Consider the following 27,979-nt stretch of genomic DNA (forward strand, 5'->3'; position numbering starts at 1 on the left):
TTTATATTGTAAGAGCATTTCAGATCCCACCAAAGCTGGGCTATAAAAATAACAAAGAAAAATGGAAATAAATAATAAGGATTATGTGGAAACATAACAAGATATACAAAAGTTATTATAATGTAATCCACTCAAAATCTCCTTTTTGCAATATGTGAGGTTACTTTCTTACATCAACCAAACACACATCAAGATATCTTTGTTTTGTAGATACTACTACACACAGTAGAAGAAATACTAGACAGGCAATGACTACATGGACTTTCAAAACTAGTGTCTCATTCTAAATCCAATTAGACTCATCTAGTGCACCACCTGCATTTTCTTTTTTTTTTTTTTTTTTTTTGAGGCAGAGTCTCGCTCTGCCGCCCAGGCTGGAGTGCAGTGGCGTGATCTTGGCTCACTGCAAGCTCCGCCTCCCGGGTTCATGCCATTCTCCTGCCTCAGCCTCCCGAGTAGCTGGGACTACAGGCGCCCGCCACCTCGCCCGGCTATTTTTTTTTTTTTTTTTTTTTTTTTTTTTTTTGTATTTTTTTAGTAGAGACGGGGTTTCACCGTGTCAGCCAGGATGGTCTCGATCTCCAGACCTCGTGATCCGCCTGTCTCGGCCTCCCAAAGTGCTGGGATTACAGGCTTGAGCCACCGCACCCGGCCACCACCTGCATTTTCTTATTTCTCACTTCTGTTGAGACTGCCCAAGTCACTATTTTGATTTAAAATTTACAAAAGAAACATTCTCTGAAGATACCTGGCAAATACGGTCACTGATACGTCTATACCTAGAGTTTCTTAAATAGAAATGCAATCTGCAGATGCCCACCAACCTGAGTTACAGATGTTTTTATAGCCCCATTTTCTTAGAGACAAGAGGAGAGTATAGGGGTTTTCTCTTAGCGTTACACAAATGTTTTGAAAGCATGTACTATACAAGACATTATAGTAGACAATGAAATATAAGACTGAATAAAACATAATCTCTAATCTTAAGGACCTTGATGTCTACTTGAGGAAATAAAACATATTAATTTTATTAAACATGTGTTATGTTAAGGCAATGATACTGAGTGCTAATAAAATGTGGGCTACTTTCCCTTGAGAAGCATGATCTGGTGGTGAGAAATAAATTGACAGTTTAGCATAGTAAATGTTACAACAGTCATACACAGAGTAATATAAGTGTGCAATGAAGATGAGGATGAGGAAATGAGAGAGAGGTCACCCGGCAGGTTGCCTAAGATAAACCTTAAAGGATGAGTGAGAATTAGAGGTTTGCAGAGTAAAGCAGTTAGGAATTAACTAGATTTTTTTTTAGTGGAGAAAGAAAATCCAGAAAGCAGAAGAGGTCCAAAAATGGGAGTTGAATGAAATAGCCAAATATCTGAAAGACGGCTTTTGGTAAAGGCTACTAAAAAGGTATTACAAAGAACTATAAGAGTTCAGAAAGAAGAGAAATTACTTCTGACTGGAAGGATCTGGGAAAGGTTAACCAAACAATTCACAAGTTAAATTGAAAAGAATCAAGCTAAATGAACAGCAATTTCAATTTTGAAAAAGCAATATTAATCACATATAAAATACAAAACCAATTTTAAAACCATGCTATAATAACTATCAATATGTAGTCCTGGAAATTTCAATTACCTGGGAGTTTTACAATTGCGAAGACATTGTGCCAGCCTAATATGGTAAAAGAAGGAAAAATTCAAATCCTCATTAAGCTTGATTAATACTCTGGTGCTTACGAATACCACATTTTAGCACTCCTTAATACCTTCCTTAATAGTTCACTAGTAGGTAAGGCTTAGTCACATGTCAAGAGTAAGGTCTATGGAACTGCACATGATTCACTGACAAGAATCTAGAGAACAGACTTCAATTTTTTATTAGTTCTCAGCCCACAAACTGAGGGCTTGAAAAAAATCTTTTCATTGCACAACAGATATCTGTTGTGAGGGAATTTGTACCATGGGATTTGAACTATTATAAGTGCACGAAATATATGTTAAAAACCTACACTGAATGGCCTGTTTAAGAAGAAAAATAATTTTTTGAATGGAGAAAAATGAAGATTATTTTAAGAAATCTTTCTTACAAACCAAGATTTGCTAAATTGAAACCGTCAGTAACCAAAAATAATCAGAGGCAAATGAGATTCCCCAGAGGGCTACTAAGCAAAACAAAAGTTTTGTCAAGGGAAATGTGGAGTATGTTCAAGTGCAGAATGAGTCATAGGGTCATTGACTTTTTAATTAGAAGGGTTGAGTTTCAGCCATCTGATACTGAATGCCCTGCATGAACCAAGCACCTTGCTATACACTAGAAATAAACAAAGCAGATATGTCCCTATTCTCATTGAGTATACATTTCTAGTGAGGACACAGACAATAAATGAACAAATAAAACCACAAACACATGTTTAGAAATTATAATAGGAAGGAGGAGTGAAAGGAGAGAGAATAAAGGAAGAGACTAAATTTAGATTAAGGTCAGAAATAATCTCTCTGATAAAGCAATATTTATGTTGATACCAAAGGATGAATAGGAAGGAATTAGCCAAATGAAGAATAAAAAAAGGAGTCCAAAAAAAAGAAAACTTGTGTCTAGTGTCAAAAGGTAGAAAAGAGCTCAGTGAATTCAAAAAGTGTTTTTGAAATGAATGGGTAGGAATATAATGAGCAAGGCAAGAGTGACCCAAGATAAATCTGAAGGAGTGAGTAGGCTAGAGTGGCTCTTTGAGACTGAATAAAATGTTTCAACTTTGTTACATACAGTGAGGATCTTAGAAATCACCTTGTCTAAATTTACATTAAATGAAAAATATAGATATCAACAGCTTCCATGTCAACGAGCTGAACATGTCACTTCTCAAACCCATGATTATCAGGGAATTTACTGCTAAAATAGCCAGTTTTGATGCTGCTTATGATAAGTATCAGAAACTCTGCCTATACAAGCTATTTTGTGTGATTTACCTTGATCTTATAGAACAGGTTTGTATGAAAGATCCAGGGCAAGTCAGTAGATCCGAATTACAAAGCTGTGAGATGTGGTTAGCTCCAAAGACTCAGATGACGATGGATCAGAGTGGCATTTGCGGGGCTCTGGGCGAGACAGTGAACACTTTTGCCCAGAAGACCACTACAGCAAGGGCCATGTCGAAGGCATGGGGTGAGGTGAGGGGAGTAGACAGGGGATTTTAAAAATTATTTAATATCTTCCAGATACTAGACACTATGGGAGTTGTCTTCAGTTTCATGTCATCATCACAACCACCTTATGAACTAAGTATAATCACCTTCATTTACAAATGAGGAAAGGGAAACTCAGATTATTAGGCCCTCATCTGTGAGGACAGAACTGGAAAGAAGTCTTTCACCACCAGGATTTGAAAAAGACCTGCCCTCTTTCCACTGATGAAGATGCTGCCCAGTAAAATTCAAGCCCAAACAGAATAAAGAGGTTAAAAATTCCCTTTCATGTAGACCTTTGTCTTTAGTATTACCCTCAAAATGTCCACCCAAAGCAGGCTATCAATATATGTTAATTAGTTGATGAATTGACATGATTGTGACCATTCTGCAGTCTTTAAAAGGAGATCTATTTGTGTCAATAAACAATGAGCTCATTAAAAACTACCCATAAAACAATTAGGCCAAGGGAATTTTGTCTGGTTAACAGTGAAAGTAGCAGGTGAGGATTTAGCTGCAGAGTCTGGAAGGAGCCTGTTTATCCTCCAGGACCATAGCAGTTTTGTCTTCAGGCTTAAGATAAATCACTGCAAGTGTGAAGGTATTCAGAAAAATAGGTTCTGCCATTGCTACTATGTCCTGAAGTTTCTTTCAGTTTGCTTTTGAAGAACACAGCCACTAAATGACCGCTAGATGTCCTCAAAGTTAAAAAAATATATAGATATGGCAGGAAAGTACTTCAGCACTTTTAGGAACTACACTGACTTATTTGTCTAGATTATTTGACTCCTGAGCTCTAAGCGAGATAGAGGGATTTGGTAGTTAAACACGAACATCCGACCTCTGTAAATGAAATAGAGTTCTGTAAAGGAAAGGACATTTAGTAACTTCTCATTTTCATTTTAATTAGGATTTGTATTACTCTCCTTCAGGAAAGCAGGCCAAAGAGACTGAATGAGCATTGGAAACATTATCCTCACCAACACTGACCAATCACCTGAAGAGCACTACAAGTGAAGAACACCTGGGGGCCAGCTACTTAGCAATTTCAAATGTACAGAACCTGTGCTCTGGCCTATCTTTTAACATCAAAACAGCTGGAAAAAAAAAATTGAATAGTTAGATTGCCATTTCCTGAAATAGAAGCTGCAATATCTTTGGTTTTTTTGTTATGATATTAGTTAATGAAAAACACAATTTAGCAAAGTATGTCCCCAAGTTCGTCTTTTAAATAAACTCAGACTTCTGTAGTCCCCATTTGTCTCTACAGGCTCAGAGGCCCATTTCCTCCTCGCCCCTTACCTTCCTTTTAATCTCTTTTTCTTTTCCAGTCCTTTTCCCGTCTTTAGTTCTTCTGTCTCTCCTCTTCATTTTTTCCACTCTTTTAACAGTATCTTAGTTCACCATTTTTATACACAAAAATCAACTTCCTGATTATGATTTTTAATATATTCAACTGAAAGAATAAGCACTTGCCATGGTTTTCAAGAGTCAGGAAAAGGAAACAAAAAGAGGAGGAAAAGGAAGAATAAAGAAAGAAGAGGAGGAATGAGAAAAAGAGAAAAAGATTAGAAAACAGGCGGTTCTATCTGTACTTGCTCGAAACTTGAGAAGAAAAATTAGGTTACAGAGAGTTGGGGGTCCGGGGGGTAAGAGCCATAGAAAGCTGTTTTCCTTCATTTTCTCTGCCTCCTGGAGCACTGGCCTCCTATATCATGTGTTAGGAATTTCTAATCTTACCACAGCCAGATGACTCATGCCCACTGACTGAGTCTGTAGACTTCTACAAAACACCTGAAAAGATAAATTTTAATTGAGAAAACAATCTCTCACTCCAGGCTATGCTTTCAAGATAGGTAGGGGGATTTTCAGCATTTATTTCCATTTTGTTCACTGAAGATTCATAGACCTTAATCTTAATTTCAAACATAGTTGTGTCTGACAGCCAGAGACTATTTTCAAATCAAGCGATAAACTGGCATGGACTAAGACTTGCTTCTGCCTAGGAATAAAGTCTGAAATGAGTCAAAGTTGTCCTGATTTGGGACACAAAGCATGAGGTTACTGTTGGGGGACACCTTGTCTCCTTGCAGAAGCTAGCTCATCAAACTGGCCTTCCCCTCACTCACTTCACTAACTGCAGGTTGCCCTTTGGGGATGTGTTGTTTATCTCCCTCAGGACTAAAGTGACTTTTGAACTGAAGTATCTGAGTGCAAGTCACTAAATAAAAAAAAAAAAAATTGAGAAATGTGGGGTCCACAGCATCCCATTTAAAGTGTGTTAACTAAACCCATAGTAATAATAATAATACCAGCATGCCTCTTCTTTTTCGTATAAAAACAAATAGAGAAAAAGAATCAAGGAAGTATTTTCTGAATGTATACATAGAAGCCTGGACATAGAAGTAAACCATGCACGTGAGCCGAGATTGCACCACTGCACTCCAGCCTGGGCGAGAGAGCGAGACTCCATCTCAAAAAAATAAAATAAAATAAAAAATAAAAATAAAAAAAAGAGAAGTAAACCATCATGCACACAAACAAGTAACCACCTATCCAACTTTTGCTTCCAAGATAAAAAGTAACATTAAGTGAGCACTTAGAATATTACTGAACCTGTGCTAGAGGATCTACAAGCATTAGTTCTAAAACTCTAAACAGCTGTAAAAGGTGTATATAATTATTTATATCTACAATCAGAAAAGCTAATGCTTAGAGAAGTTTGAACTTTCTTAGAAATAAATAGTTATTTCTTCTGACATAACTTGAACGAGGCCCTGTGCATGCCTGACAGCCTGAGAGACCTGGGAATTAGGAAAAACCTGAACTTGAAATAAAGATGGGAAATCAGGCCTTTTATTATTTCTTGGATCTTCAGAAACTGAAATTCCCAATATGTCTCAGTATATAGAGAAAGGAAACACTCTGTGATCATCCCTGTTCTTGTCTCTTTCTTTCTTTTAGGAGATTATCCATATTCTGTTCCAGTAAACTCCATTTCCCATGGAATGAAGTCTTCCCAAAGCATCCATTAGCACAGAGCTAGTGGGCAGAGCTTCAAGGCTTGACCAAGAATGGTCCAATCTGAAGTCTGAACTCCTTCTCTTCTGCAAGACTAACTTGCCAGTGCTGGTGCCCCTTATTCTGCTGCCATAAAGACCAATTTTTAAGGGTAGAAAGGCTGAAGTTTTTAAGAGTAGAAAGGCTGAAACTTTTTAAAATTGGAGTGCTCTTGTATGAATAGAGGAGAGAAATGATTAAATGTCAATAGAATGAAGGAAAATGGACTCCCAGAGCCAACTCCCTTTCAAAAGTAGCTTGTCTGTAGCACCATAACCCATTGCCGAGATAGTCCCTGAGATTATTTATTTCAATGCTACTTAAAGTGTAGTCCAAGGACCTACCAATCACAAATTGTTAATTAATTTGCAGTCAGCAATGAGATAAGAACAAAAATTGAGTGTATGTAGAAACCTTTGATATTGCCACATCATCCAGGCAAAAGATTTCATAGGTCCAAAGATATCTGTGTGCCTGGATTGGGAAGTAGAACAATTGGGCCTTCAGGACCAACAGTTTATAAAGCACTAGTTTACTACATTAGGGTCTTGATAGGTGTCTCCAGGTTTCCCTTTTAAGTATTAAGAATTAGTCAAAAAAAATTCAAGTTTATCGTCTTGCTTCCCAAATAGAACCAGTCCCAATAGAACAAATAGTCCCAGGGTGGGACTCTGTTTTGTTCACTGTTCCATCTCCACTTCCCAGAATCATGCTTATTGCTTAAAGAGTATTTGTTGAATGACTGAAATATACTCATCCACCTCAGTGGGAAATGCCCAAGTCTTGTCAGAAGTTTCCCTAGACCACTTTGAAAACTCAGAGACTATAAGACTCCAGTGGTGGCCCATCCTCTGCCACCAGCCTTTGTACTTACCTTATTGCCATCTACAGCCTCCTTACCAAACCCAGCCCTGTATCTCCCCAGGAGGACAGGCAGAAATTATCTCCACTTATTTTTCTAGATAAGCTTCAAAATAATTTGGGCACATCTCCTAAAAGAGGTCCACTGAGATTTTGATTGACATTACTTTAAATAAATATATTATCTTTCCTTTGAAAGGAAACATATCCTAATAACACAGAGTAGTCTCAATCACGAGCATGATATGCCTATATTTCTTGTATTCATTTATTTATAACTCACAGTAAAATTTTATAGTTTTTCATATAGTTTCCATACATATATTGTTAAGCTAATTTCTGGGCTGCTTTATTTTCACAGTTGCTGTTGTGTTTGGGCATCTTTCCATGCCTTTTTCTTTTCTTTTCTTCTTTTCAAATTTTATTTTATTTCCCAGGGTACACATTCAGGATGTGTAGGTTTGTTACATAGGTAAACATGTATTATGGTGGTTTGCTGCACAGATCAACCCATGACCTAGGTATTAAGCCCAGATTGCATTAGCTATTATTCCTGGTGCTCTCCCTCCTCCCACCCTCCATCCTCCAAAAGACCCCAGTGTGTTTTGTTCTCCCCTATGTGTCCATGTGTTCTCATCAATCAACTCCCAGTTATAAGTGAGAACACACAGTGTTCGGTTTTCAGTTCCTGTGGTAGTTTGCTGAATATAATGGCTTCAGTACCATCCGTGTCCCTGCTGAGGACACGATCTCATTCCTTTTTATGGCTGCACAGTATTCTATGGTATATATGTACCACATTTTATCAAGCCTATAATTGGTGGGCATTTGGGTTGATTTCACATCTTCGCTATTGTGAATAGTGCTGCAATGAACATACTTCTGCATGTATCTTTATAATAGAATGATTTCTATTCCTTTGGGTATCTACCCAGTAATGGGGATTGCTGAGTTTAATGGTATTTGGTCAATAGTCTGTGTGTCTATTCCATTGGTCTATGTGTCAAATGGTATTTGACCCAGCAATCCCATTACTGGGTATATACCCAAGGAATATACCTCTAGGTCTTTGAGGAATCACCACACTGTCTTCCACCATGGTTGAACTAATTTATATTCCCACTGACAATATAAAAGCATTCCTTTATCTCCACAACCTCACCAGCATTTGTTTCTTGACTTTTTAATAAGTGCCATTCTGACTGACATGAGATGGCATCTCACTGTGATTTTGATTTGCATTTTTCTAGTGATCAGCGACGCTGAGCTTTTTTTCATGTTTGTTGGCCACATGAATATCTTCTTTTGAGAAGTATCTGTTCATGTCCTCTGCCCACTTTTTAATGGGGTCGTTGGTTTTTTCCTTCTAAATTTGCTTAAGTTCCTTGTAGACTCTGGATATTAGATCTTTGTCAGATGAATAGATTGCAAATTTCTTCCCATTCTGTAGGTGGTCTGTTCACTCTGATGATAGTTTATTTTGCTGTGAGGCTCTTTAATTCTGTCCCATTTGTCAATTTTTGCTTTTGTTGCTATTGCTTTTGGCATTTTCATCATGAAATATTTCCCCATTCCTGTGTCCTGAATGGTATTGCCTAGATTTTCTTCTAGGGTTTTTATAGTTTGGGGTTTTACATTTAAGTCTTTAACACATCTTGACCATCTTGAGTTCATTTTTGTATAAGGTGTAAGTAAGGGATCCAGTTTTAATTCTCTACATATGGCTAGACACTTATCACAGCACCATTCACTAAATAGGGAATCCTTTCCCCATTGCCTGCTTTTGTCAGGTTTGTCAAAGATCAGATGGTTGTAGGTGTGCAGTCTTACTTCTGAGTTCTCTATTCTGTTCCATTGGTCTATGTGTCTGTTTGTGTGCCAGTACCATGTCATCTTGGTTACTGTAGCTTTGTAGTATAGTTTGAAGTTGGGTAGCATGATGCACCAAGCTTTGTTCTTTTTGCTTAGAATTGTTGTGGATATGCAGGCTCTTTCTGGGTTCCATAAGAATTTTAAAATAGTTTTGTATAATTATGTGAAGAGTATCAATGATAGTTTAATGGGAATAGCATTGAATCTATAAATTACTTTGAGCAGTATGGCTACTTTCATGATATTGATTCTCCCTATCCATGAGCATGGAACGTTTTTTCCATTTATTTGTGTCCTCTCTGATTTCTTGGAGCAGTAGTTCTCCTTGAAGGGGTCCTTCATTTCCATTGTTAGCTCTTTTCTCAGGTATTTTATTCTCTTTGTAGCAATTGTGAATGGGAGTTCATTCAAGATTGGGCTCTCTCCTTGTCTATTGTTAGTGTATAAGGAATGCTAGAAAATTTTGTACATTGATTTTTGTATTCTGAGACTGCTGAAGTTGCTTATCAGCTTATGAAGCGTTTGGGCTGAGACTATGGGGTTTTCTCAATATAGGATCATGTCATCTGCCAGCAAAGATAATTTGACTTCCTTTCTTCCTATTTGAATACACTTTATTTCTTTCTCTTGCCTAATTGCCTGGCCAAAACTTATAATACTACGTTGAATAGGAGTGGTGAGAGAGGGCATTCTTGTTTTGTGCCAGTTTTCAAGGAGAATGCTTCCAGCTTTTGCCAATTCAGTATGATATTGGCTGTGGGTTTGTCATAGATAGCTTTTATCATTTTGAGGTACGTTTCTTCAATACCTGGTTTATTGAGAGTTTTTAATATGAAATGGTGTTGAATTTTGTCAAAAGCCTTTTCTAAGTGTATTGAGATAATCATGTGGTTTTCGTCTTTCATTCTGTTTATGTGATAAATCACATTTATTAATTTGTGTATGTTTAACCAATCTTGCATTCCAGGGTTGAAACCAACTTGATCATGGCGGATAAATTTTTTGATGTGCTGCTGTATTCAGTTGGTTGCCAGTATTCTCTTGAGGATGTTTGTACTAATGTTCATTAGGGATATTGGCCTGAAGTTTTCATTCTTTGCTGTATCTCTACCAGGTTTTGGTATCAGGATAATGTTGACCTCATAAAATGAGTTAGGGAGGAGTCCCTCCTTTTTAATTGTTTGGACTAGTTTCAGTAAAAATGACATGAGCTCTTCTTTTTACATGTGGTAAAATTCAACTTTGAATCTGTCTGGTCCTGGGCTTTCTGTTGTTGTTGGTGGTGGTGGTGGTAGTGGTTGTGGTAGGCTATATATTTGAGAACTTGCTGCTGGTCTAGTCAGGGGTTCAATTTCTTTCTTGTTCAGTCTTGGAAGGTACATATGTCCAAGAATTTATCCATTTCTTCTAGATTTTCTAGTTTATGTGAATAGAGGTATTTAAAGTATTCTCTAATGGTTGGTTGTATTTCTGTGGTGTCAGTGGTAATATCCCCCTTATCATTTCTGATTGTGTTTATTTGAATCTTTTCTCTTTTCTTCTTTATTAGTCTAGCTATTGGTCTATTTGATTAATTTTTTTCATAAACCACTTTCTGAATCCATTGATTTTTTTTTTTGAAGGGTTTTTGTGTCTCTGTCTCCTTCAGTTCCACTCTGCTCTTCATTATTTCTTGTCTTCTGCTACCTTTGGCATTTGTTTGCTCTTGGTTCTCTAGTTCTTTTAGTTGTAATGATATGGTGTCAACTTGAGATCTTTCTAGCTTTGTGATGTGGGCATTTACTGCTATAAATTTCCCTCTTACACTACCTTAGCTGTGACCCAGAGATTCTGATACGTTGTGTCTTTGTTCTCATTACTTTCAAAGAAGCTCTTGATTTCTGGCTTAATGATATAGGCATTTACTGCTATAAATTTCTCTCTTACTCTACCTTAGCTGTGACCCGGAGATTCTGGTACGTTGTGTCTTTGTTTTCATTACTTTCAAAGAAACTCTTGATTTCTGGCTTAATTTAATTATTTACCCAAAAGTCATTCATGTGCAGATTGTTCAATTTCCATAAAATTTTATGGTTTTGAGTGAATTTCTTAATCTTGAGTTCTAGTTTGATTGTACTGTGGTCTGGGAAACTGTTTGGTATGGTTTCAGTTCTTTTGCACTTGCTGAGGAGGGTTTTACTTCGATTATGTGATCAATTTTAGAGTAAATAACATGTGGTAATGAGAAGAATGTATATTCGGTTAGTTTTTGCTGGAAAGTTCTGTAGGTATTTATCAGATCCATGTGATCCAGAGCTGAGTTTAAGTCCTGAATATCTTTGTTAATTTTCTGTCTCAGTAATCTAATATTGTTAGTGGGGTGTTAAAGTCTTCTACTATTAATGTGTGAGAGTCTAAGTTTCTTTGAGTGTCTCTACGAACTTGTTTTATGAATCTGGGTGCTTCTGTATTGTATGTATATATATTTAGAATAATTAGCTCTTCTTGTTGAATTGAACCCTTTATCATTATGTATGTCCTTCTTTGTCTTTTTTCTTTGTTGGTTTAAAGTCTGTCTTCCCAGAAACTAGGATTGTGACCCCTGCTTTTTTCTGCTTTCCATTTGCTTGGTAAATTTTCCTCCATCACTTTATTTTGAGTCTATGTGTGTCTTTGCAGATGAGATGAGTCGCTTGAAGACAGCACAGTGATGGGTCTTGACTCTTTATCCAACTTGCCATTCTGTGTCCTTTAATTGGGGCATTTAGCCCATTTACATTTAAAGTTAATATTGTTATATGTGAATTTGATTCCGTTGTCATGATGCTTGCTGGTTATTTTGCAGTCTTCTTTATGTGGTTGCTTCATAGTGTCACTAGTCTTTGTACATCAGTGTGTTTTTGTAGTGGTTAGTAATGGTCTTTACTTTGCATATTTTGTGCTTCCTTCAGAAGCTCTTGCAAGGCAGGCCTGGTGGTGATGGATTCCCTCAGGATTTGCTTGTCTGAAAATAATTTTATTTCTCCTTTGCTTATCTGTTGGGAAAAAGGCTGAGTGTAGGGGAAAAAAAGTGAGGCGGGGCAGGCATGTCTGACATAATGTCCTCGGGAATGTGTCTAGACTTGCTGGCTCCTTGCTTCTAGCTCTCCTAGGCTCCTAGATCGATTGTATTCCCATTATCTCAAATAGCAGAACATGTTCCTTATAAATGCTAAACCATCACAGCTGTAGATCATGTGCCTGCCCTTTTCACCCCCACATTCTTACCACCTGTTCCTTTGTTGGTTTACCAATAAATAGCATGGGCTCCCAGAGCTCAAGACCTTCTCAGCCTCTACGATTGCGATGGCCCCCTGGTCCCACTTTACTTCTCAAACTGTCCTTTTCTCAATGCTTTGACTCTGCCAGACTTCGTTGCCTCCATGACCTGGTGTTGAGTCTGATCACTCCAATATTATCAAACTTAGTTTGGCCAGATATGAAATTCTGGGTTTGAAGTTCTTTTCTTTAAGAATGTTGAGTCTCTTCTGGCTTGTAGGGTTTCCACTGAGAGATCTACTGTTTGTTTGAAGGCTCCCGTAGGAGGTGTCCAGAGACCCCTGGTCTCACCAAGAGAGGAGGAATGGGATCAGTAACTCACTTAAGGAAGCAGTCCATTTGCCCCTTGGCAGAGCAAGTATGCTGTGCTGACCACCTGGCCTCTCCAGAGCCAGCAGTCTGGAAAAAATAAGTTGGCTGAACCACAGAGACAGCTGGCTGCCCCTCCCACCAGGGACTTCATCCCAAGGAGAGATCAGAGTTCAGTTCATATAATCCTGGCTGGAGTTGCTGAAATTTGGCAACGAGTGAGGAGGGATGGATGTAGGTCCCACTTAAAGAAGCAGACTGGGGCCATGCACGGTGCCTCACACCTGTAATACCAGCACTTTGGGAGGCTGAGGTGGGCAGATCACAAGGTCAGGAGTTCGAGACCAGTCTGGCTAACACAGTGACACTCTATCTCTACTAAAAATACAAAAATTGGACAGGCACAGTGGCTCATGCCTGTAATCCCAGCACTTTCAGAGGCTGAGGCAGGCAGATCACCTGAGGTCAGGAGTTCAAGGCCAGCCTGGCCAATATGATGAAACCCTGTCTCCACTAAAAATACGAAAATTAGCCAGGTGTGGTGGTGCACACCTGTAATCCCAGCTAGTCAGGAGGCTGAGGCAGAAGAATCACTTGAACCCGGGAGGCAGAGTTTGCAGTAAGCTAAGATCGGGCCACTGCACTCCAGCCTGGGTGACAGAGCCAGACTCCATCAAGAAAAAAAAAAAAAATTAGCTGGGCGTGGTGGCGGGCACCTTTAATCCCAGCCACTCCGGAGGTTGAGGCAGGAGAATCGTTTGAACCCAGGAGGCTGAGATTGCAGTGAGCCGAGTTCAGGCCATTGAACTCTAGCCTGGGTGACAGGGTGAGACTCCGTCTCAAAAAAGAAAAAAAGGTCGGGCTCAGTGGCTCATGCCAGTAATCCTAGCACTTTGAGAGGCGGACGCGGGCAGATCACAAGGTCAGGAGATCGAGACATCCTGGCTAACACGGTGAAACCTTGTCTCTACTAAAAAATATTTAAAAATTAGCCAGGTGTGGTGGTGGTCGCCTGTAGTCCCAGCTACTTGGGAGGCTGAGGCAGGAGAATGACATGAACCTGGGAGGTGGAGGTCGCAGTGAGCCGAGATCACGCCTCTGCAATCCAGCCTGGGCGACAGAATGAGTCTCAACAACAACAACAAAATAAAAATAAAAATAAAAAATAAGCCAGAAGCAGCAGACTGGCCATGATCAGGAACAACAGCTGTACTGCATTGTGGGCAATTTCTTCTGGTCCCAGTGCCAGCAGGCTGGAGCATCAGACTGGAACCACAGATATGGCGGCTGCCCCCCCACCCCAAAAAAAAACTCCTCGGTCTCAGGCCCTTTCCAGCCTACTGCTGCTGGCCAGTTGGAATTCCAAGCCAGTGGTTCTTAACTTGTGAGGTGACATGGGAATGGGGCCTGCAGAACAATGTTACTGTGCTCACTGGATTCAGCCCCCTTCATAGTGGATGCACAGGATTCCTTGCTGGAATTCCTAGGGCTAGAGTATGCAAAACTCCTGAGTTTCCCTACCTGCCATAGTGAGTGAGCAGCCACTCTGCTGGGGCTCCGCACAACTCTGTGCTTCATCCCCAAGGCTCTCATGTGAGAATCTGGATACCTCAGTTGAAGGTGCAGAATTTCCTTGCCATTTTGTGAGAGCTGCAGACCACAACTGCTTCTGATTGGGCATCTTGGTCCTTCCCCGCCTTTTTATCTTCTAACTGTTGGGATAGAAGAATGAAATCAATTTGCAAATGTTTATTTTTTAGTCATTCTATTCAACTAATTCTAAGAATTTTTTATTTGAATAATTTGGGCATAATATCACATTGTCAACAACTGAAATTGTATCTTCTGTTTTCATCCTCTAGGTGTCCCTCTCTCTGAGTTCTGTTTCTTTTCGCGTTCAGCAGAGTGAATTATTCTTCAAATATACCATTGTTAAGGAAGATAACTTAGGATGCAATAGACTACCTAAAAAACAAAATCATGAAAGTGATTTTCTCATCTCAATCTGGGATGCTGCCCATGCCATAAAGTTCTCAATGCTTGTATCAGGGATGGACAAAAAGAGAAACAATCATTGTCAATACTTTATGAGCCAAGAGAAAGAAGAAAAAATTGAAGTATAAATTTAAACAAAATGGAAGAAGAGAATTGATAAATAATAAAAATTGATTGAAATAATTTAAGAAATAATTTAAGGAGCACTAGTTTACTTCACTAGAGTCTTAGTATCACTGGGTCTCCTTTATAAAGCCTAAGAATCATGAAGCAAAAGATACTTGTAAAGAGATATTTTCTATCTACCAACAGAATATTTTCTGTAGTTTGTGAACACTATAGACCCTAAAATAAACTGATATTAAATAATATTTATATTAGGTTGGTACAAACATAATTGAGATTTTGCCATTGATAATAATAGTAATTTCTGAATTTAGGTGTCAATGCTATATTTGAGATGAAACATAAAAGTGATTGGCCACTATCCACATATTTTTTTAAAAGATTAATGGGTTTCTTAAGCTCAAGCAATTTAGTCACAGAGTACCTGGCCATTCTTAATGAGAGTCAGAGCTATTCCCCACCTGCCTGATAAAAGAAGGAACCCAATGAACATTTCTTCAGTTGTATCTGAAGAGACCGACTGCAAGAACTGCCTTTCCTCTCTCGCCTGGGTGAAAAGGGGTTGCCACAGTTTTCTTAGAGATACAGAGACTATGGAAACAATTCCACCTTCACATCTCTGCTACCAGCATGCACCTAACCCTGACTAGAGTGTGAGCAAATGTAATTTGTAACTTGTCTGTATTAAGCCTTTACTCAGTGAAGAATAATACTCCCTTAACAATTTTGAAATTCTAAGCTTCCCATCAAGAAGATTGGGGGCTGGGAGGTTTCATTTCTATGTCTGAAAAGTCCTGGAACTCTGAAGCCAATGTAATAAATTGAATGTCCTTCTAGGTTGATAACACCCCGGATCTTGTCAAAAAGAAACACAAATCCTTTCTGGAACTTAGGGCATTCTTATCATCATCCCTTTAGTAGTAAAAAAAATTATGATCAGCCAAATATGAGGAATTAGAATTTGTCAAAAATGAGCAAAGGATGTGAGAAAGTAAATAAATAGAATTTCAGTTATAAATAGATAATAATACATATATAATCTAAATACCAGGTTATAATGAAACAAAGAAAGAATTGGTAAACTATGAGCAAGGTCTGAATAAATTATACTTACTAATTCACAGAGAGAAAAAGCATTGGGAATGATATATTTAAAGACAAGGGGGATAGATTGAAAAAAGTCTAGTAATTGTACAATTACAGTTCCAAAAAGATAAAATAGAGAATGAGATTGTATTAGTCATCTACTGCCATGTAACAAATTATCCCAAAATTTAGCTGCTTGAAACAACAAGCATAAGTTGCTTCTCATGGTTTCAGAGTGTGAGAAATCTATAAGCAGCTTACCTGAGTAGTTTTAATGCAGGCTCTCACGTGAGGTTGTCATGCTGTCAGCCAATGCTGCAGTTATCAAGAACTTGACTAGTTCAATTCACCAGGATCATATACAAATTCTAAATATGTATATACATATCAACATAGCCTCATAATATATACAGCAAAAAAATTAACAAAGCTACCAGAAAAAGTTGATAAAATTCACCATCAATAAGTGGAATTTTAACATGCTTTCTACAAGATGAGTAGATAAAGCAAACCAAAATTATGATAGGAATAAAGAATATGTGAGCAGCTTAATTAATAATTCATCTAATGGGCACAAATCAAACCCTGCATTTCTAATGATAAGAGAATATACATTCTTTTCCAGCATAAATGAAACCTTTATAAAAATTGGTCACACATCAGTCCATAAAAAAACTCTCAGTAAATTTCAGTACGTGTCATTCAGACCATGTTGTATGTCCTTAGTGCCATAATATCTGAAATCAGTAAAAATAATTATTACAAGAAAATAGATTTGGGGAAAATCATAAACCAACTTTATTAAATAATTAACGGATCAAACAAAAAGTCCTAATGAAAGTTAGAATATACCTAGGACTGGACTACAACACTTACAAGAGCAAGGGCCATGTCTGTTTCTTTAATAAATATACACTCTAGCACTTAGCTGGGATTTCATGGATAGTTGCCAAATAAATATATGAATAGATTTAAAACATTATTAAAAATATTTTATGTAAATTTTTAAATACCATAAAAAGTTGAAGTAACTATTTTTATGAATTATGTTTGTAATTAGAAAAAAGAAAAAACATTAGTTATAAAATAAAAGTAGGAAGTAATCAGTCTTCACCAGCATAACCTAGACACATATGAATGCTGTTGTCTCAGAAAATGAATCATATATTACAGCAAGTTAAATGGCATGGAAATGTTATACTCAGTCAAATCTCCACTCCACACCAAAAACAAATGGGGACCAGAGAGAATAACTGTCTTTCTCAGGATCTGATGACAATGTCCCATGTCTACATAATGTGTCTTCCAGACCTACATGATTCCTGCTTTCACACATCGTGATCTCTCCCTGCACACACCTGGCAAGGGGGTGAAGAGTTCTGAAGAACTTGACATGAGAGTAATAACCACAGCCATTTACAGGAGTGGCTTGCTATGTGAGCCTAATTAAATTACAACAAAATCATGTATGTTACTAGGAAATTCTCAGCTGAACACAAATATAAATTGTATTTATTCACAAAATGATATTACCTTGGTGTACTTATTCTTCATAATTTCTACCATTTTTATATACTCCCAGGGAAACATTGGCACAAATATTCCTGAACTGCCTATGTGAGTGATCCAAAGAGGAAATAGGATACCAGAGCTCGATAATAAGTATTTATTCTAATTGAGGATTATTAAAATCCTAGGCACTGGGTTGACTAGCATGTTTTTTCAAATTTCTTTCTATAGATTTGTTTTTTCACTGTGAGATGTGAAAAGAGATCTTCCAAGCTCAGATCCAAAACTGTCTACCATGCTTCCCTGCCCAAGTGCCTCTCTGAACATGCTGTTGGAATTCAGAAAGACTGTTTATGAGTCCATTTTTTTACAGAAAAGAAATTTTCTAAGAAGCAGGTAGGGGGGTGGGTGCAGTCGTTTGAGATTCTCAGCTCTCAGCATGTTAGAAAAGTTCTTTGGGGCCGGGCGCGGTGGCTCAAGCCTGTAATCCCAGCACTTTGGGAGGCCGAGACGGGCGGATCACGAGGTCAGGAGATCGAGACTATCCTGGCTAACACAGTGAAACCCCGTCTCTACTAAAAATACAAAAACTTAGCCGGGCGAGGTGGCGGGCGCCTGTAGTCCCAGCTACTCGGGAGGCTGAGGCAGGAGAATGGCGTGAACCCGGGAGGCGGAGCTTGCAGTGAGCTGAGATCCGGCCAATGCACTCCAGCCTGGGTGACAGAGCGAGACTCCGTCTCAAAAAAAAAAAAAAAAAAAAAAGAAAGAAAAGAAAAGTTCTTTGGGGATAAAATATTATAATGGATTTCTTAATTTAAACATCTTTGGATTTTTAAAATAAACCCTATTTTGTTATTATTGGATTAATACAGTGCTAAATTAAAACTGTAGAGCCTTGGGAAGGGAAGAAAAACTCTTTTAGAATTGGAAAAGAGATTTCATCTTCAAATTTCCATATTAATTTTAAAATATATCCTTTCATCATGAGTTCCTAAAGACTACATACATGCAAACAATATATAATTTTTAGAACTTTACTTTGAGAATTTTTAGTGCTCACCAATTAACTACGTCTAAAAGTCCTCATCTTTGTTATTTAAAAGGCTAACGTTTTCTCACTACAAACTGAAGAGAGGTAGCATTTGCTATCAGACTTTACCTCATTATTCTAACACCCTAATTTCCCCCAAATAAAACCTGTTTAATCCACTTTAGTTCAAATGAGGATACAGCATACTGAGAAAAAAGAACTAAATGATTATCTTCATAAAAGAGTAAGCCTATATTATATGACTATTGTACCAAGATAGATTACAAAAAGTTATATCAAGATCTGATTTTACTACATTTTAACTAAGTTTAGAGAAAAAAAAATATGCTTCTGGGAGCCGGAGAAATTTTCCAGTCTTACAGATTAATCAACTTATTCATTCATTTATCCATTTCCATTCTTGTTTATTTTATTTTTAATTTTTATGGGTACACAGTAAGTGTATGTATTTATGGGACACGAGATGTTTGATACAGGCATACGATGCATAATAATCACATCATGGAAGATGGGGTATTCATCCCTTCAAGCATTTTTGCTTTGTGTTACAAACAATTCAACTATGCTCATTTAGTTATTTTTAAATGTAGCATTAAATTATTATTGACTATAGTCACCCTGTTGTGCTATCAAATACTAGGTCTTATTCATTTATTCTAACTATTTCTTGGTACCAGTTAACCACCCCCACTTCTCCCTCAACCCACCACTACCTTTCCCATCCTCTGGTAATGATCTGTCTACTCTCTCACTCTCTATCTCCATGAGTTCAATCGTTTTGATTTGTAGATCCCACAAGTAAGTGGAAATGGGATGTTTGTCTTTCTGTACCTGGCTTATTTCATTTAACATAATGACATCCAAGTACATCCAGGTGGTTGCAAATGACTAAATCTTATTCTTTTTATGGCTGAATAGTATTTCATTGTGTATAGTACATTTTCTTTACCATTCATCTGTTGAAGGACATGCAGTTTGCTTCCAAATCATAGCTGTTGTAAACAGAGCTGCAACAACTAATTTCCTTTCTTTGGGGTATATACCCAGCAGTAGGATGGTTGGCTCCTATGGTAGCTCTATTTTTAGTTTTTCTGACAAACCTCCAAACTGTTCTCCATCGTGCTTGTATCAACGTATTAATTTACATTACCACCAACAGTGTACGAGGGTTCCCTTTTGCTTGTGGCTGAGTCGACACTCAAACCACAAGACGGTCCTTCTCACTCTTCCCTCCCCTTTCCAAAACAGAGGAGCCTCACCCAGTGGATATCACTACCTCAGACCCTCGGGGACTACTACTAGACTACCTGTGATGTTCCCTTAAGGCTTAAAGGCTCTTCAGTCAGCTTGTAGTGAATATTGCCTGGCTAGGACTCACCCTTCGGGGGAGTGAGCTCCCCTCTGGCAATGGGAAGTACCAGAAATGTCATCCAAAAGCCAAGTTCTGGAACTGGGGACCCTAAGAGCCCACTTGGTACTCTATTCCACTATGGCTGAGCTGATACTTACAGTGAAAAGCAAAGTTTCCTTCACTTTTCGGTTCACTTTTCTCAAGTAGGAGTCTCATCCTAATCAACTACCACAACTGGAAATATGCCGAGTCTCTCCTAAGTCCAGCAAGTCTCAGTATCTCACCTAAGGCCTTTGATGTAGTGAGATACAATATCCCTGTTGGTTATTCACAGCTCAGGGTCCCTTCAGGTTGCAAGTGATGAATTCTTCCAGGACTGAGCCCTTCTCTTCAAGGCAATGAATTCCCTTCTTGCCTAGTGTGTGTGCAGAAATGTCGAAGAGCTAGGGCCTGAAATAGGGTCTCACAACTCTGAGTGGTGCTCTATCCTGCGGTGGCTGTGCTGGTATCCAAGATGCAAGACAAAGTCTTCTCCACTATTCCATCTCCTCTCCTCAAGCAGAAGGAAGGGGTCTCTTTTAGAGCCAGGATTTGTGCAGCCTGGGGTTTGGGGATGGGTGATGCCAGCACTCGCTTAGCTGCCCCAGCTGGTGTCGCAGTAGGTCGCATGCAATCACAGTCTACTGTCTCTTGGTCCAATTCAGCCTATGACTCACCTTGGTGTTGCAGTCCTTGAGGCCTAAACTACCTTTCAAATTTATCTGAAGCCCCAAAGCACTTTTGCCCACAGTGGTGAGGCTTGTAGGAACTTAAGTTCCAACCACTGGGATCAGCAATTCCCCTCTGGCTCGGGCTGGTTTAAATGCTCCCTTTGCGGGAGGGTGCCAGCTGAGTTTGGTCCGGCTCTGCTTTCAGCTATAACAAGGGCAGCACTGAGTTCAATGCCTCACAGTTGCTGGCTCTCCCTCTCCCCAGGGTGCAGAAAAGCTCTCTGCACCACATTGCCACTACCAAGGGATGGGGGAGGGATGGCACAGGCAATTCAAGACAGTTTTTTCTGCTTCTTCAGTGCCTCTTTCAGCGATATGAATTTAAAACCAGGTACTATGAGTGCTCACCTGGTTTTTAGTTTTCATGAAAGTGCTTTGTTGTGTGTAGATATTTGTTAAATTTGTGTCCTTACCAAGGTAGGTTGGCGGATGATCAGCGGGGCCTTCTATTTCTTCACCTTGCTCCAACCTCCTTTCATTCTTTTATTAAAAGTATTAAGTGCTCAGTGGGTAAGATGTAAGCATTAATCTAGGCACTATAGAAACAGTTATAAAAATATAAAGTACTTCCCACACTACTACCACTCCATCTCATGGAGTTTACATTCTAATAAAGGAGAAAGATAAGTAGATAGACAAATTAATGTGTTGGTACAGTTCCGTTTTATGAAGAAAATAACAGCACGGCTAGAGAGTGAGTGAGGCGATACTATAGAAAATGTGGCCAGCTGTGGTCTTTCTAAGAAGGCAAGATTTTAACAAAGACTTGAAAGACATAAAGGAATAAGCCACAGGATATCTCAGAGAAGGGTGTTCTAGCTATGAGGAATGACAGATGCAAAGGTCCTGAAACAAGAACATGAAGGATGTGTTAGATTTTTTTAAAAGGACAATATTTTATGATTTGAGTAATATTTTGCCTATAGAATCTTAAGTTTTTAACACAGGACTGATGCACCACACACCAGAATATACTAACAGAGCATCTGCTGTGCCAATGCCAGGCCGACTGCTCTGGAGACAGACTGTTTCAAGAAACTTAGTAAGTAGGCTCTGGAAATTGGAAGTGATCTTAGTATTTAAGTTCAGTCACTCAACTACAATCTCTGAAACCGGGGGAAATATGTTATCTTTGCATCAGTAATCAAAGTTTAATTTTTTTAAGGAACAATAGGAATATCACTTGTAAAACAGAAATGGAGGTTTATCTTTCAGAGACTAAAACATTTAAGAGTCATAAATCAACTGCTTATTTCTCACTTAATGATTTACTGCCTTATCAAAGGCATCTCCTTGTTAGCTTTTGATGAGGATTATCATCTAAAGCCAGCTTCCAAAATTAGAGGCTAAGAAATGATTAGTTACATGTCTAGATGTGCCACAGCTGATGCAGGAGTAATAAAAAATCCTCCCCCATTCCCCCATAATTCAGCGGGTGATCAGTCTGTGTCCACTGGCACAATCTTGTAAAGATCTGGAAATCATTCTGTTAATGTGTCCAATACAGACAGCTTGGGGAAAAGCCTCTTCAAAGTGGCTTTAAAGACATTTAGTAATCTAATTTAACTGTTAATACTAATCATATTTCAAAGTCTCAAACCTCTGCCTCCTTCTATCATCTGTTTGTAGACAGAGGCAGATATTGATACTTTGATACTGATTTATAATTTTGAAAATCATGGGTTTCTCTAGTGTGCCGTTAGATTTCACCCATCTGGATTCAGATTCCACTAATTTTGGAAGTCCACATAATGCTGATAGTATCATAAAAAAGTGATGTCTTTAAGGTAAATCTTTTTTTCTGGAAAATGTATAAGTACTTTATGCAAAAATATTAGCAAGGGGCAGAGATATTTTATATTGAATTACAGAGCAAAAATGTTTATGTACCTCAGAAGTATCCTTTCCAGCCCACTTTAGACATGTTGGTATGTCCTGTGTTGGAGGACTTTTAGATAATAAGTAGGTTAGAGAGAGAGAGAGAGAGAGAGAGAGAGACAGAGAGACAGACAGACAGACAGAAAATGTTGAACTCTCATAGCATGAATACTACAGATCACTAGGACCTCAGGCCTCTTTCTCAAGTTTGCAAGTCTAGAAATTTCATATGTTCAGTTTTCTCAGACTCGATCATCTTCCTAGAACTTGACTCATTCTAACAATCTCACACAAGAATATTTACAGGACGTTTACATTTGCAGCCACTTAAAAAATTCATTAGAACAAATCTCTCAGACCAAGATCTAAGGCCAATCACTTTCATTCTCATGGGAGGAAATATTCAGTTGTAATGTTTAGTTGGTAGAGAGAGAATTCAAACCAGAGAAGTTGGTATTCTGTAGCAGATGTCACTATTGATATTAGAAAGAATGGAAAACAGAGCTGCCGCTAAAGTAAGCAAGCTGACAGCTGAGGCAGAAGTGTATCAACAGCAGTATGTTCACAGGATCACCACATTGACGATTCAGCCCAGTTATCTGGCAGTGCATAAAGTCAATGCTGTTGGTACAATCACAGAAGATCAACCAGAGGTAGAATAATTATTATTAATCTAATTCATATGGGTATATGTGCTGGTTATTAGTGTTCTTCAAGAAATTTTTCTGGCTTTCCACTTTCCTGGTACATAGTAAGACTGCATTTCCCTACCTTGCTGATATTAGATGTGAACTCATTGCTTTCAGAAAAAAAAAAAAAAAAAAAAAAAGGGAATAGAAGTAAAATGTGTCACTTCCAGGCAGAAGCTCTAAGAGGCAGTGTGTTACATGCTACATCTTTTGTTATGGTTATCATGGAAACACAGGTTGAGATGACTGTAATAAGCAAAGCCCTATGTCAACCTTTGTTGGACATGTATGTGAGAAAGAAATAAGAAATAAGTGATTGTTAGATTAAGCCATTAAGATATTGAGGTTTTTCCCACGGAAACACAATCTAGTCTATGCTTGCTGTTGTAGTATTCAACCCAATATTTAAAAGTATTTATTTTAAATTGAGGCACCACCTTTTTGGAATCAAGATTCACTGACAAGCTAATTAATACATACTTGGAAATTCACTTGATATTTATATATCCAGAAAAAAAGGGAATTAGAGAGTGTTATGAAATGGAAAAGCATGATGAACTATTACTGCAATATAATAGAGCATTTTCTCTGGTGATTGCACTAGACCTACTTGCCAAGCACCATAGCTCATTCATTGATTCATTTACTTCTTCATTCACTCCACAGATATTTATCAAATGCTGATTACATGACAAGACCTACACTGGAGCCTTGGGATACAACTATAAGATAATTGTGACAGTTCCAATCTTTACAAAGGTACCATCTTAGTCTCTTTACTCCTGTTTTCTAGATCCTGTGATGACTGCATACTTTCTACCAATGCATGTTCTTTTTCCATGACTGCTTAGACTACCACTTTTCTTAGTTTTGTTCTTGTTCTAAACACATCTTTTAGATCAATCCCTCTCAAATGATTAGGTTTTCCCCTAATTTATCCCAGAATGACCCTTTTGTAAAATACCAAAAATAATTACTAGAAAAATATTTCGTGGCCAGGCGCGGTGGCTCAAGCCTGTAATCCCAGCACTTTGGGAGGCCGAGACAGGCCGATCACGACATCAGGAGATCGAGACCATCCTGGCTAACCCAGTGAAACCCCGTCTCTACTAAAAAATACAAAAAACTAGCCGGGCGAGGTGGCGGGCGCCTATAGTCCCAGCTACTCGGGAGGCTGAGGCAGGAGAATGGCATAAACCTGGGAGGCGGAGCTTGCAGTGAGCTGAGATCCAGCCACTGCACTCCAGCCTGGGCGGCAGAGCGAGATGGAAAAAAGAAAAAAAAAAAAGAAAAATATTTCGTGCAACTGGATATCAAAGCAATAAGCTATAAGCCATAAAAGCTATAAAAGCTTCTAAATGGTTACTCAGGAGTTCTATATCTATTTTTTGCAGACAGGCAAAAAGTTCATAGACCATAATTTGTCTATGGACCACACTTTGAACACAACTGCTCTGGACAAGCAGGTAGATCTTAAACAAACTATATTTTTTGTTTTCATTTATGAAACCATCTGCCTCTTAATCACTAAAATTGTGAAGTTTTACACAGTGGATAATTTCTTCAGGGTAGTGTCCCTTTGTCCATTCGGCTCACTACATGTATTATTTAGTTAATATTTTAAAATCAATTAATATTTCATATGAATACATTTTAATGTCTACTCCATATAAATGGAAACCAATTTCACTTGCCAGAAATAAAACATAATAAAATGTGATTCTAAAAAGAAGCGTTACGAAGGGAGATGTTGCCTGCCCTGAGAAGAGCTAAAATTTCACTAACATCACACTGAAACTTCCTGCTTGACATATTCAGAAAATTGAGAGGGAATTTAAAAAATAGTATTTTCTCATTATGTGTTTTAGTGCCATTTAATGCCTAATTCATGATCCATCTAACATCATCTTAAGGACCAAACAGTAGTCACTCTTTATTTTTTAAAAAGGCATCATTTAACTCTCCCATTTTGAAGATTAACTTGAAATTGTCCTCTATGAATATGTCTGTTGACAGTTACAAATCAGTCGGTCATATCCTATGGATAACTGTAATTGAACATGGATGTTAAATACCACCATTTCCTTTCTTAAATCTCTGACTTATGGACTACTGATGCTGTAGGCCACAGACTCACTTCAGTTTCTGAAAGTAGTATGTTCGCCAGATCTAAATGGTCTCTATGGAATTTTTTTTGAGCCCTAGTACAGCATCTGGCATATACTAAATACCCAACAAACTTGTATTTCTTCCTTCTTCCACTAACAATCAGCTCCTTTTCCTGATGAGATAGGAAAATATGTATTAATTACTGGAATTCCCTCATAGGCTCTCTTGTTGTTACAAAGAGAAAGACTGTCAATTTTCACCCACTTCTTTTTTACCATTACAAATATTTAATCATAATCCACAATTACGGTATTAGTTATATTACCCAACAGGCCTCAAAAGGTTTGGCTTGGTCTTTGTATTTTCATAAATGTCCACAACTTTATCCAGCTTAGAGCGTTGATTTGACATTAGGGAGCAGAGACTCCAAGGATAGAAGAAGACTCGTTTAGCCAGTTGTTTATTCCCCGTGAATTGCCTCAGCTAAACACAAGACCAGAGCGTCTGCGTGCACTAGGTCAAGCCATGAATATGCACAGGTCAAATAATTAAACTTGTATAATATTCCCAGAGATGTGAACATGAGAGGAATATTTATCACAATGGAAAGATCCTGCTGCAGATATTTCTTACCTAATGTTGAACTTTTATCAAAGATTTTTTTTTTCAACTGGCTGTTTCAAAAAAAAAAGGCTAAACATACAGAGTCTCCTCTCCCCCTTCAGGATACAAACCACAGAATTCCGATGACTCACCCAAAAATAGCTTATGAATATGCCACAGGCGGAAGGGCATGCTGTTTAGTTCTTTAAAACTTCCTGCCGAACTGAAGAAACTGAACATACACAGATATTTGGGGACTAACTCTGAGTAATAATGAGAATTTAATCCCTTGTAGTCTTCAGGGTTAGCAACAGCTTGCCTGACATGTCCGGTTACATCCTGTTTGCTACACATGTGACTCCTCAAAAAAATAATAATATAATATTAATAGCACAATGTTTCATTGTTAAGATTGCTGTTATCTGTGCTAATGACTCCCCAATATTTGCAGCTATAAGTAGACTAAGTCACTTCTTGGATGAATTCTAAATGAAAGGTTTTATGAAACAAACATGTTGCCATTATGACTCTAAAATAAAAAGCCAGGATTCAATGTATAGAATTTGAAGGCAGCATAAGCCCCTAAAAAAGAAAGACAGTAAAGCATAGTGATTGAAATCTTGGTGGCAATTCCCAGTTCTTACACCAATTATGTCACCTTTAGCAGTTACTTGAACTCTCTAAGTTCTAATTTTCCCATATATAACATAAGGATGATAATAATTCTATCTATGTCTAGGGTTCTTGTGAGGATTAAATAAAGATATATATGCATACAAGGAATACTGCTCAGTAAATAAATTATCCCATGCATTCTCCTTCTCGTAAATGAATCTGAAAACTAAAACTATTAGGTGACCTAAGAAAGATCACACACCTCATCAGTGCAGTGCCAAGACAGGTCATTATAATGCTGTGGTTAAAAACATGGGCTCTAAAACAAGTCCATCATAGTTTAAATCTCAGTATTCCTACTTGTTAGCTGTATAAACTTGGGCAAGTCACTTAACTTTTCTGTCTCAATTTTCTCATCTACAAAAGTCAAATAATAACAGTACTTCTCTCACCAGGTTATTATGACAACTTAAAAATGTAGTACATGTAACTGCCACATAACAATTAATCAAAAAAATATGATTACACTAACATTGGGAATATCTGGTCCTTCCAAAAACAAAAGTTAATGTAAAATATATGTCAACAATGCCAGACTTTTTAAACTTTATCTGTAAAAGCAGCCCTAACTTAAAAAATAAACAACTTAAAAATTGGATATAGTTTAATGGTGACCAGAATATTTTCAGATGTCTTCTCAGATGAAGGTACATGTCTTCTTCAACCATGGCTATGTGTTGTATTTTTCTTTTCCTATGAGGGAAAGACATAAGACAAGCCATTAAAAAACATTTCAGACAACAACCCCGATTGCTGAAAAGTCACTTTGGAGTTTGAAAATAATACTAACATTCAGCTGCTCTTGACATTTACAAGGAAATGTAAAGCAATGGAAAGGGCACCACACTCCCCTTTCCAGTTCAGGTTCTGCCACTTGACCAGTCATAATGAAGTTACTTGACCTATGAGTCACTATCTACAAAACAGGGCATTTAACGATGCCTGCCTTATTACACTTACTACACAGAACAAGTATGTGGCATGTTTCATAAAATTTAAGATATTGTATTCATGTTGAAGACATAATATTATGCTATTTTAACTAATGTATTCAAAACTCTTCTGAAACAGTTAAAGGTCAGAAAACTACTTTTGTTCTTTGCTTATTACATATTCACAGGACATCGGACTCTCATCTTTAGAAATAGTGAAGAAAAGAAACAGGAGAATATCTTCAAATCCCAGAGAAAAAAATAATTTTAAACTTATCACCCTTGACAGGTGATAAAGAGGCATGCAAGACAACTGTTTTTGTTTTGTTTTGTTTTGTTTTGTTTTTTTGAGACTGAGTCTCACTCTGTCACCTGGGCTGGAGTGCAGTGGCACGGTCTCAGCTCACTACAAGCTCCACCTCCCAGGTTCACACCATTCTCCTGCCTCAGCCTCCCAAGTAGCTGGGACTACAGGCGCCCAACACCACGCCCGGCTAAATTTTTGTATTTTTAGTAGAGATGGGATTTCACCGTGTTAGCCAGGATGGTCTCGATCTCCTGACCTCATGATCTGCCCACCTCAGCCTCCCAAAGTGCTGGGATTACAGGCGTGAGCCA

At 38.0% G+C, this 27,979-nt stretch overlaps 1 protein-coding gene across 2 annotated transcripts in view; it reads right to left on the reverse strand.

The window, feature by feature from the left end:
* Positions 1-7,363: 7,363 nt before the first annotated feature.
* Positions 7,364-27,979, reverse strand: part of LOC141408724 (uncharacterized) — a 229,239-nt gene continuing 208,623 nt past the window's right edge. For both annotated transcript variants that reach the window (XM_074018122.1, XM_074018121.1), the window contains 3 exons: positions 16,056-27,122; positions 14,109-14,299; positions 7,364-12,559 (listed from right to left, as the gene is read on the reverse strand). In XM_074018122.1, the coding sequence (XP_073874223.1) occupies positions 26,897-27,122 (226 nt within the window). In that variant the 3' untranslated portion in view covers positions 7,364-12,559; positions 14,109-14,299; positions 16,056-26,896. The remainder of the gene's footprint in view (positions 12,560-14,108; positions 14,300-16,055; positions 27,123-27,979) is intronic.

Source organism: Macaca fascicularis, chromosome 15 (assembly GCF_037993035.2).
Source record: "Macaca fascicularis isolate 582-1 chromosome 15, T2T-MFA8v1.1".
NCBI classification, from domain to species: domain Eukaryota; kingdom Metazoa; phylum Chordata; class Mammalia; order Primates; family Cercopithecidae; genus Macaca; species Macaca fascicularis.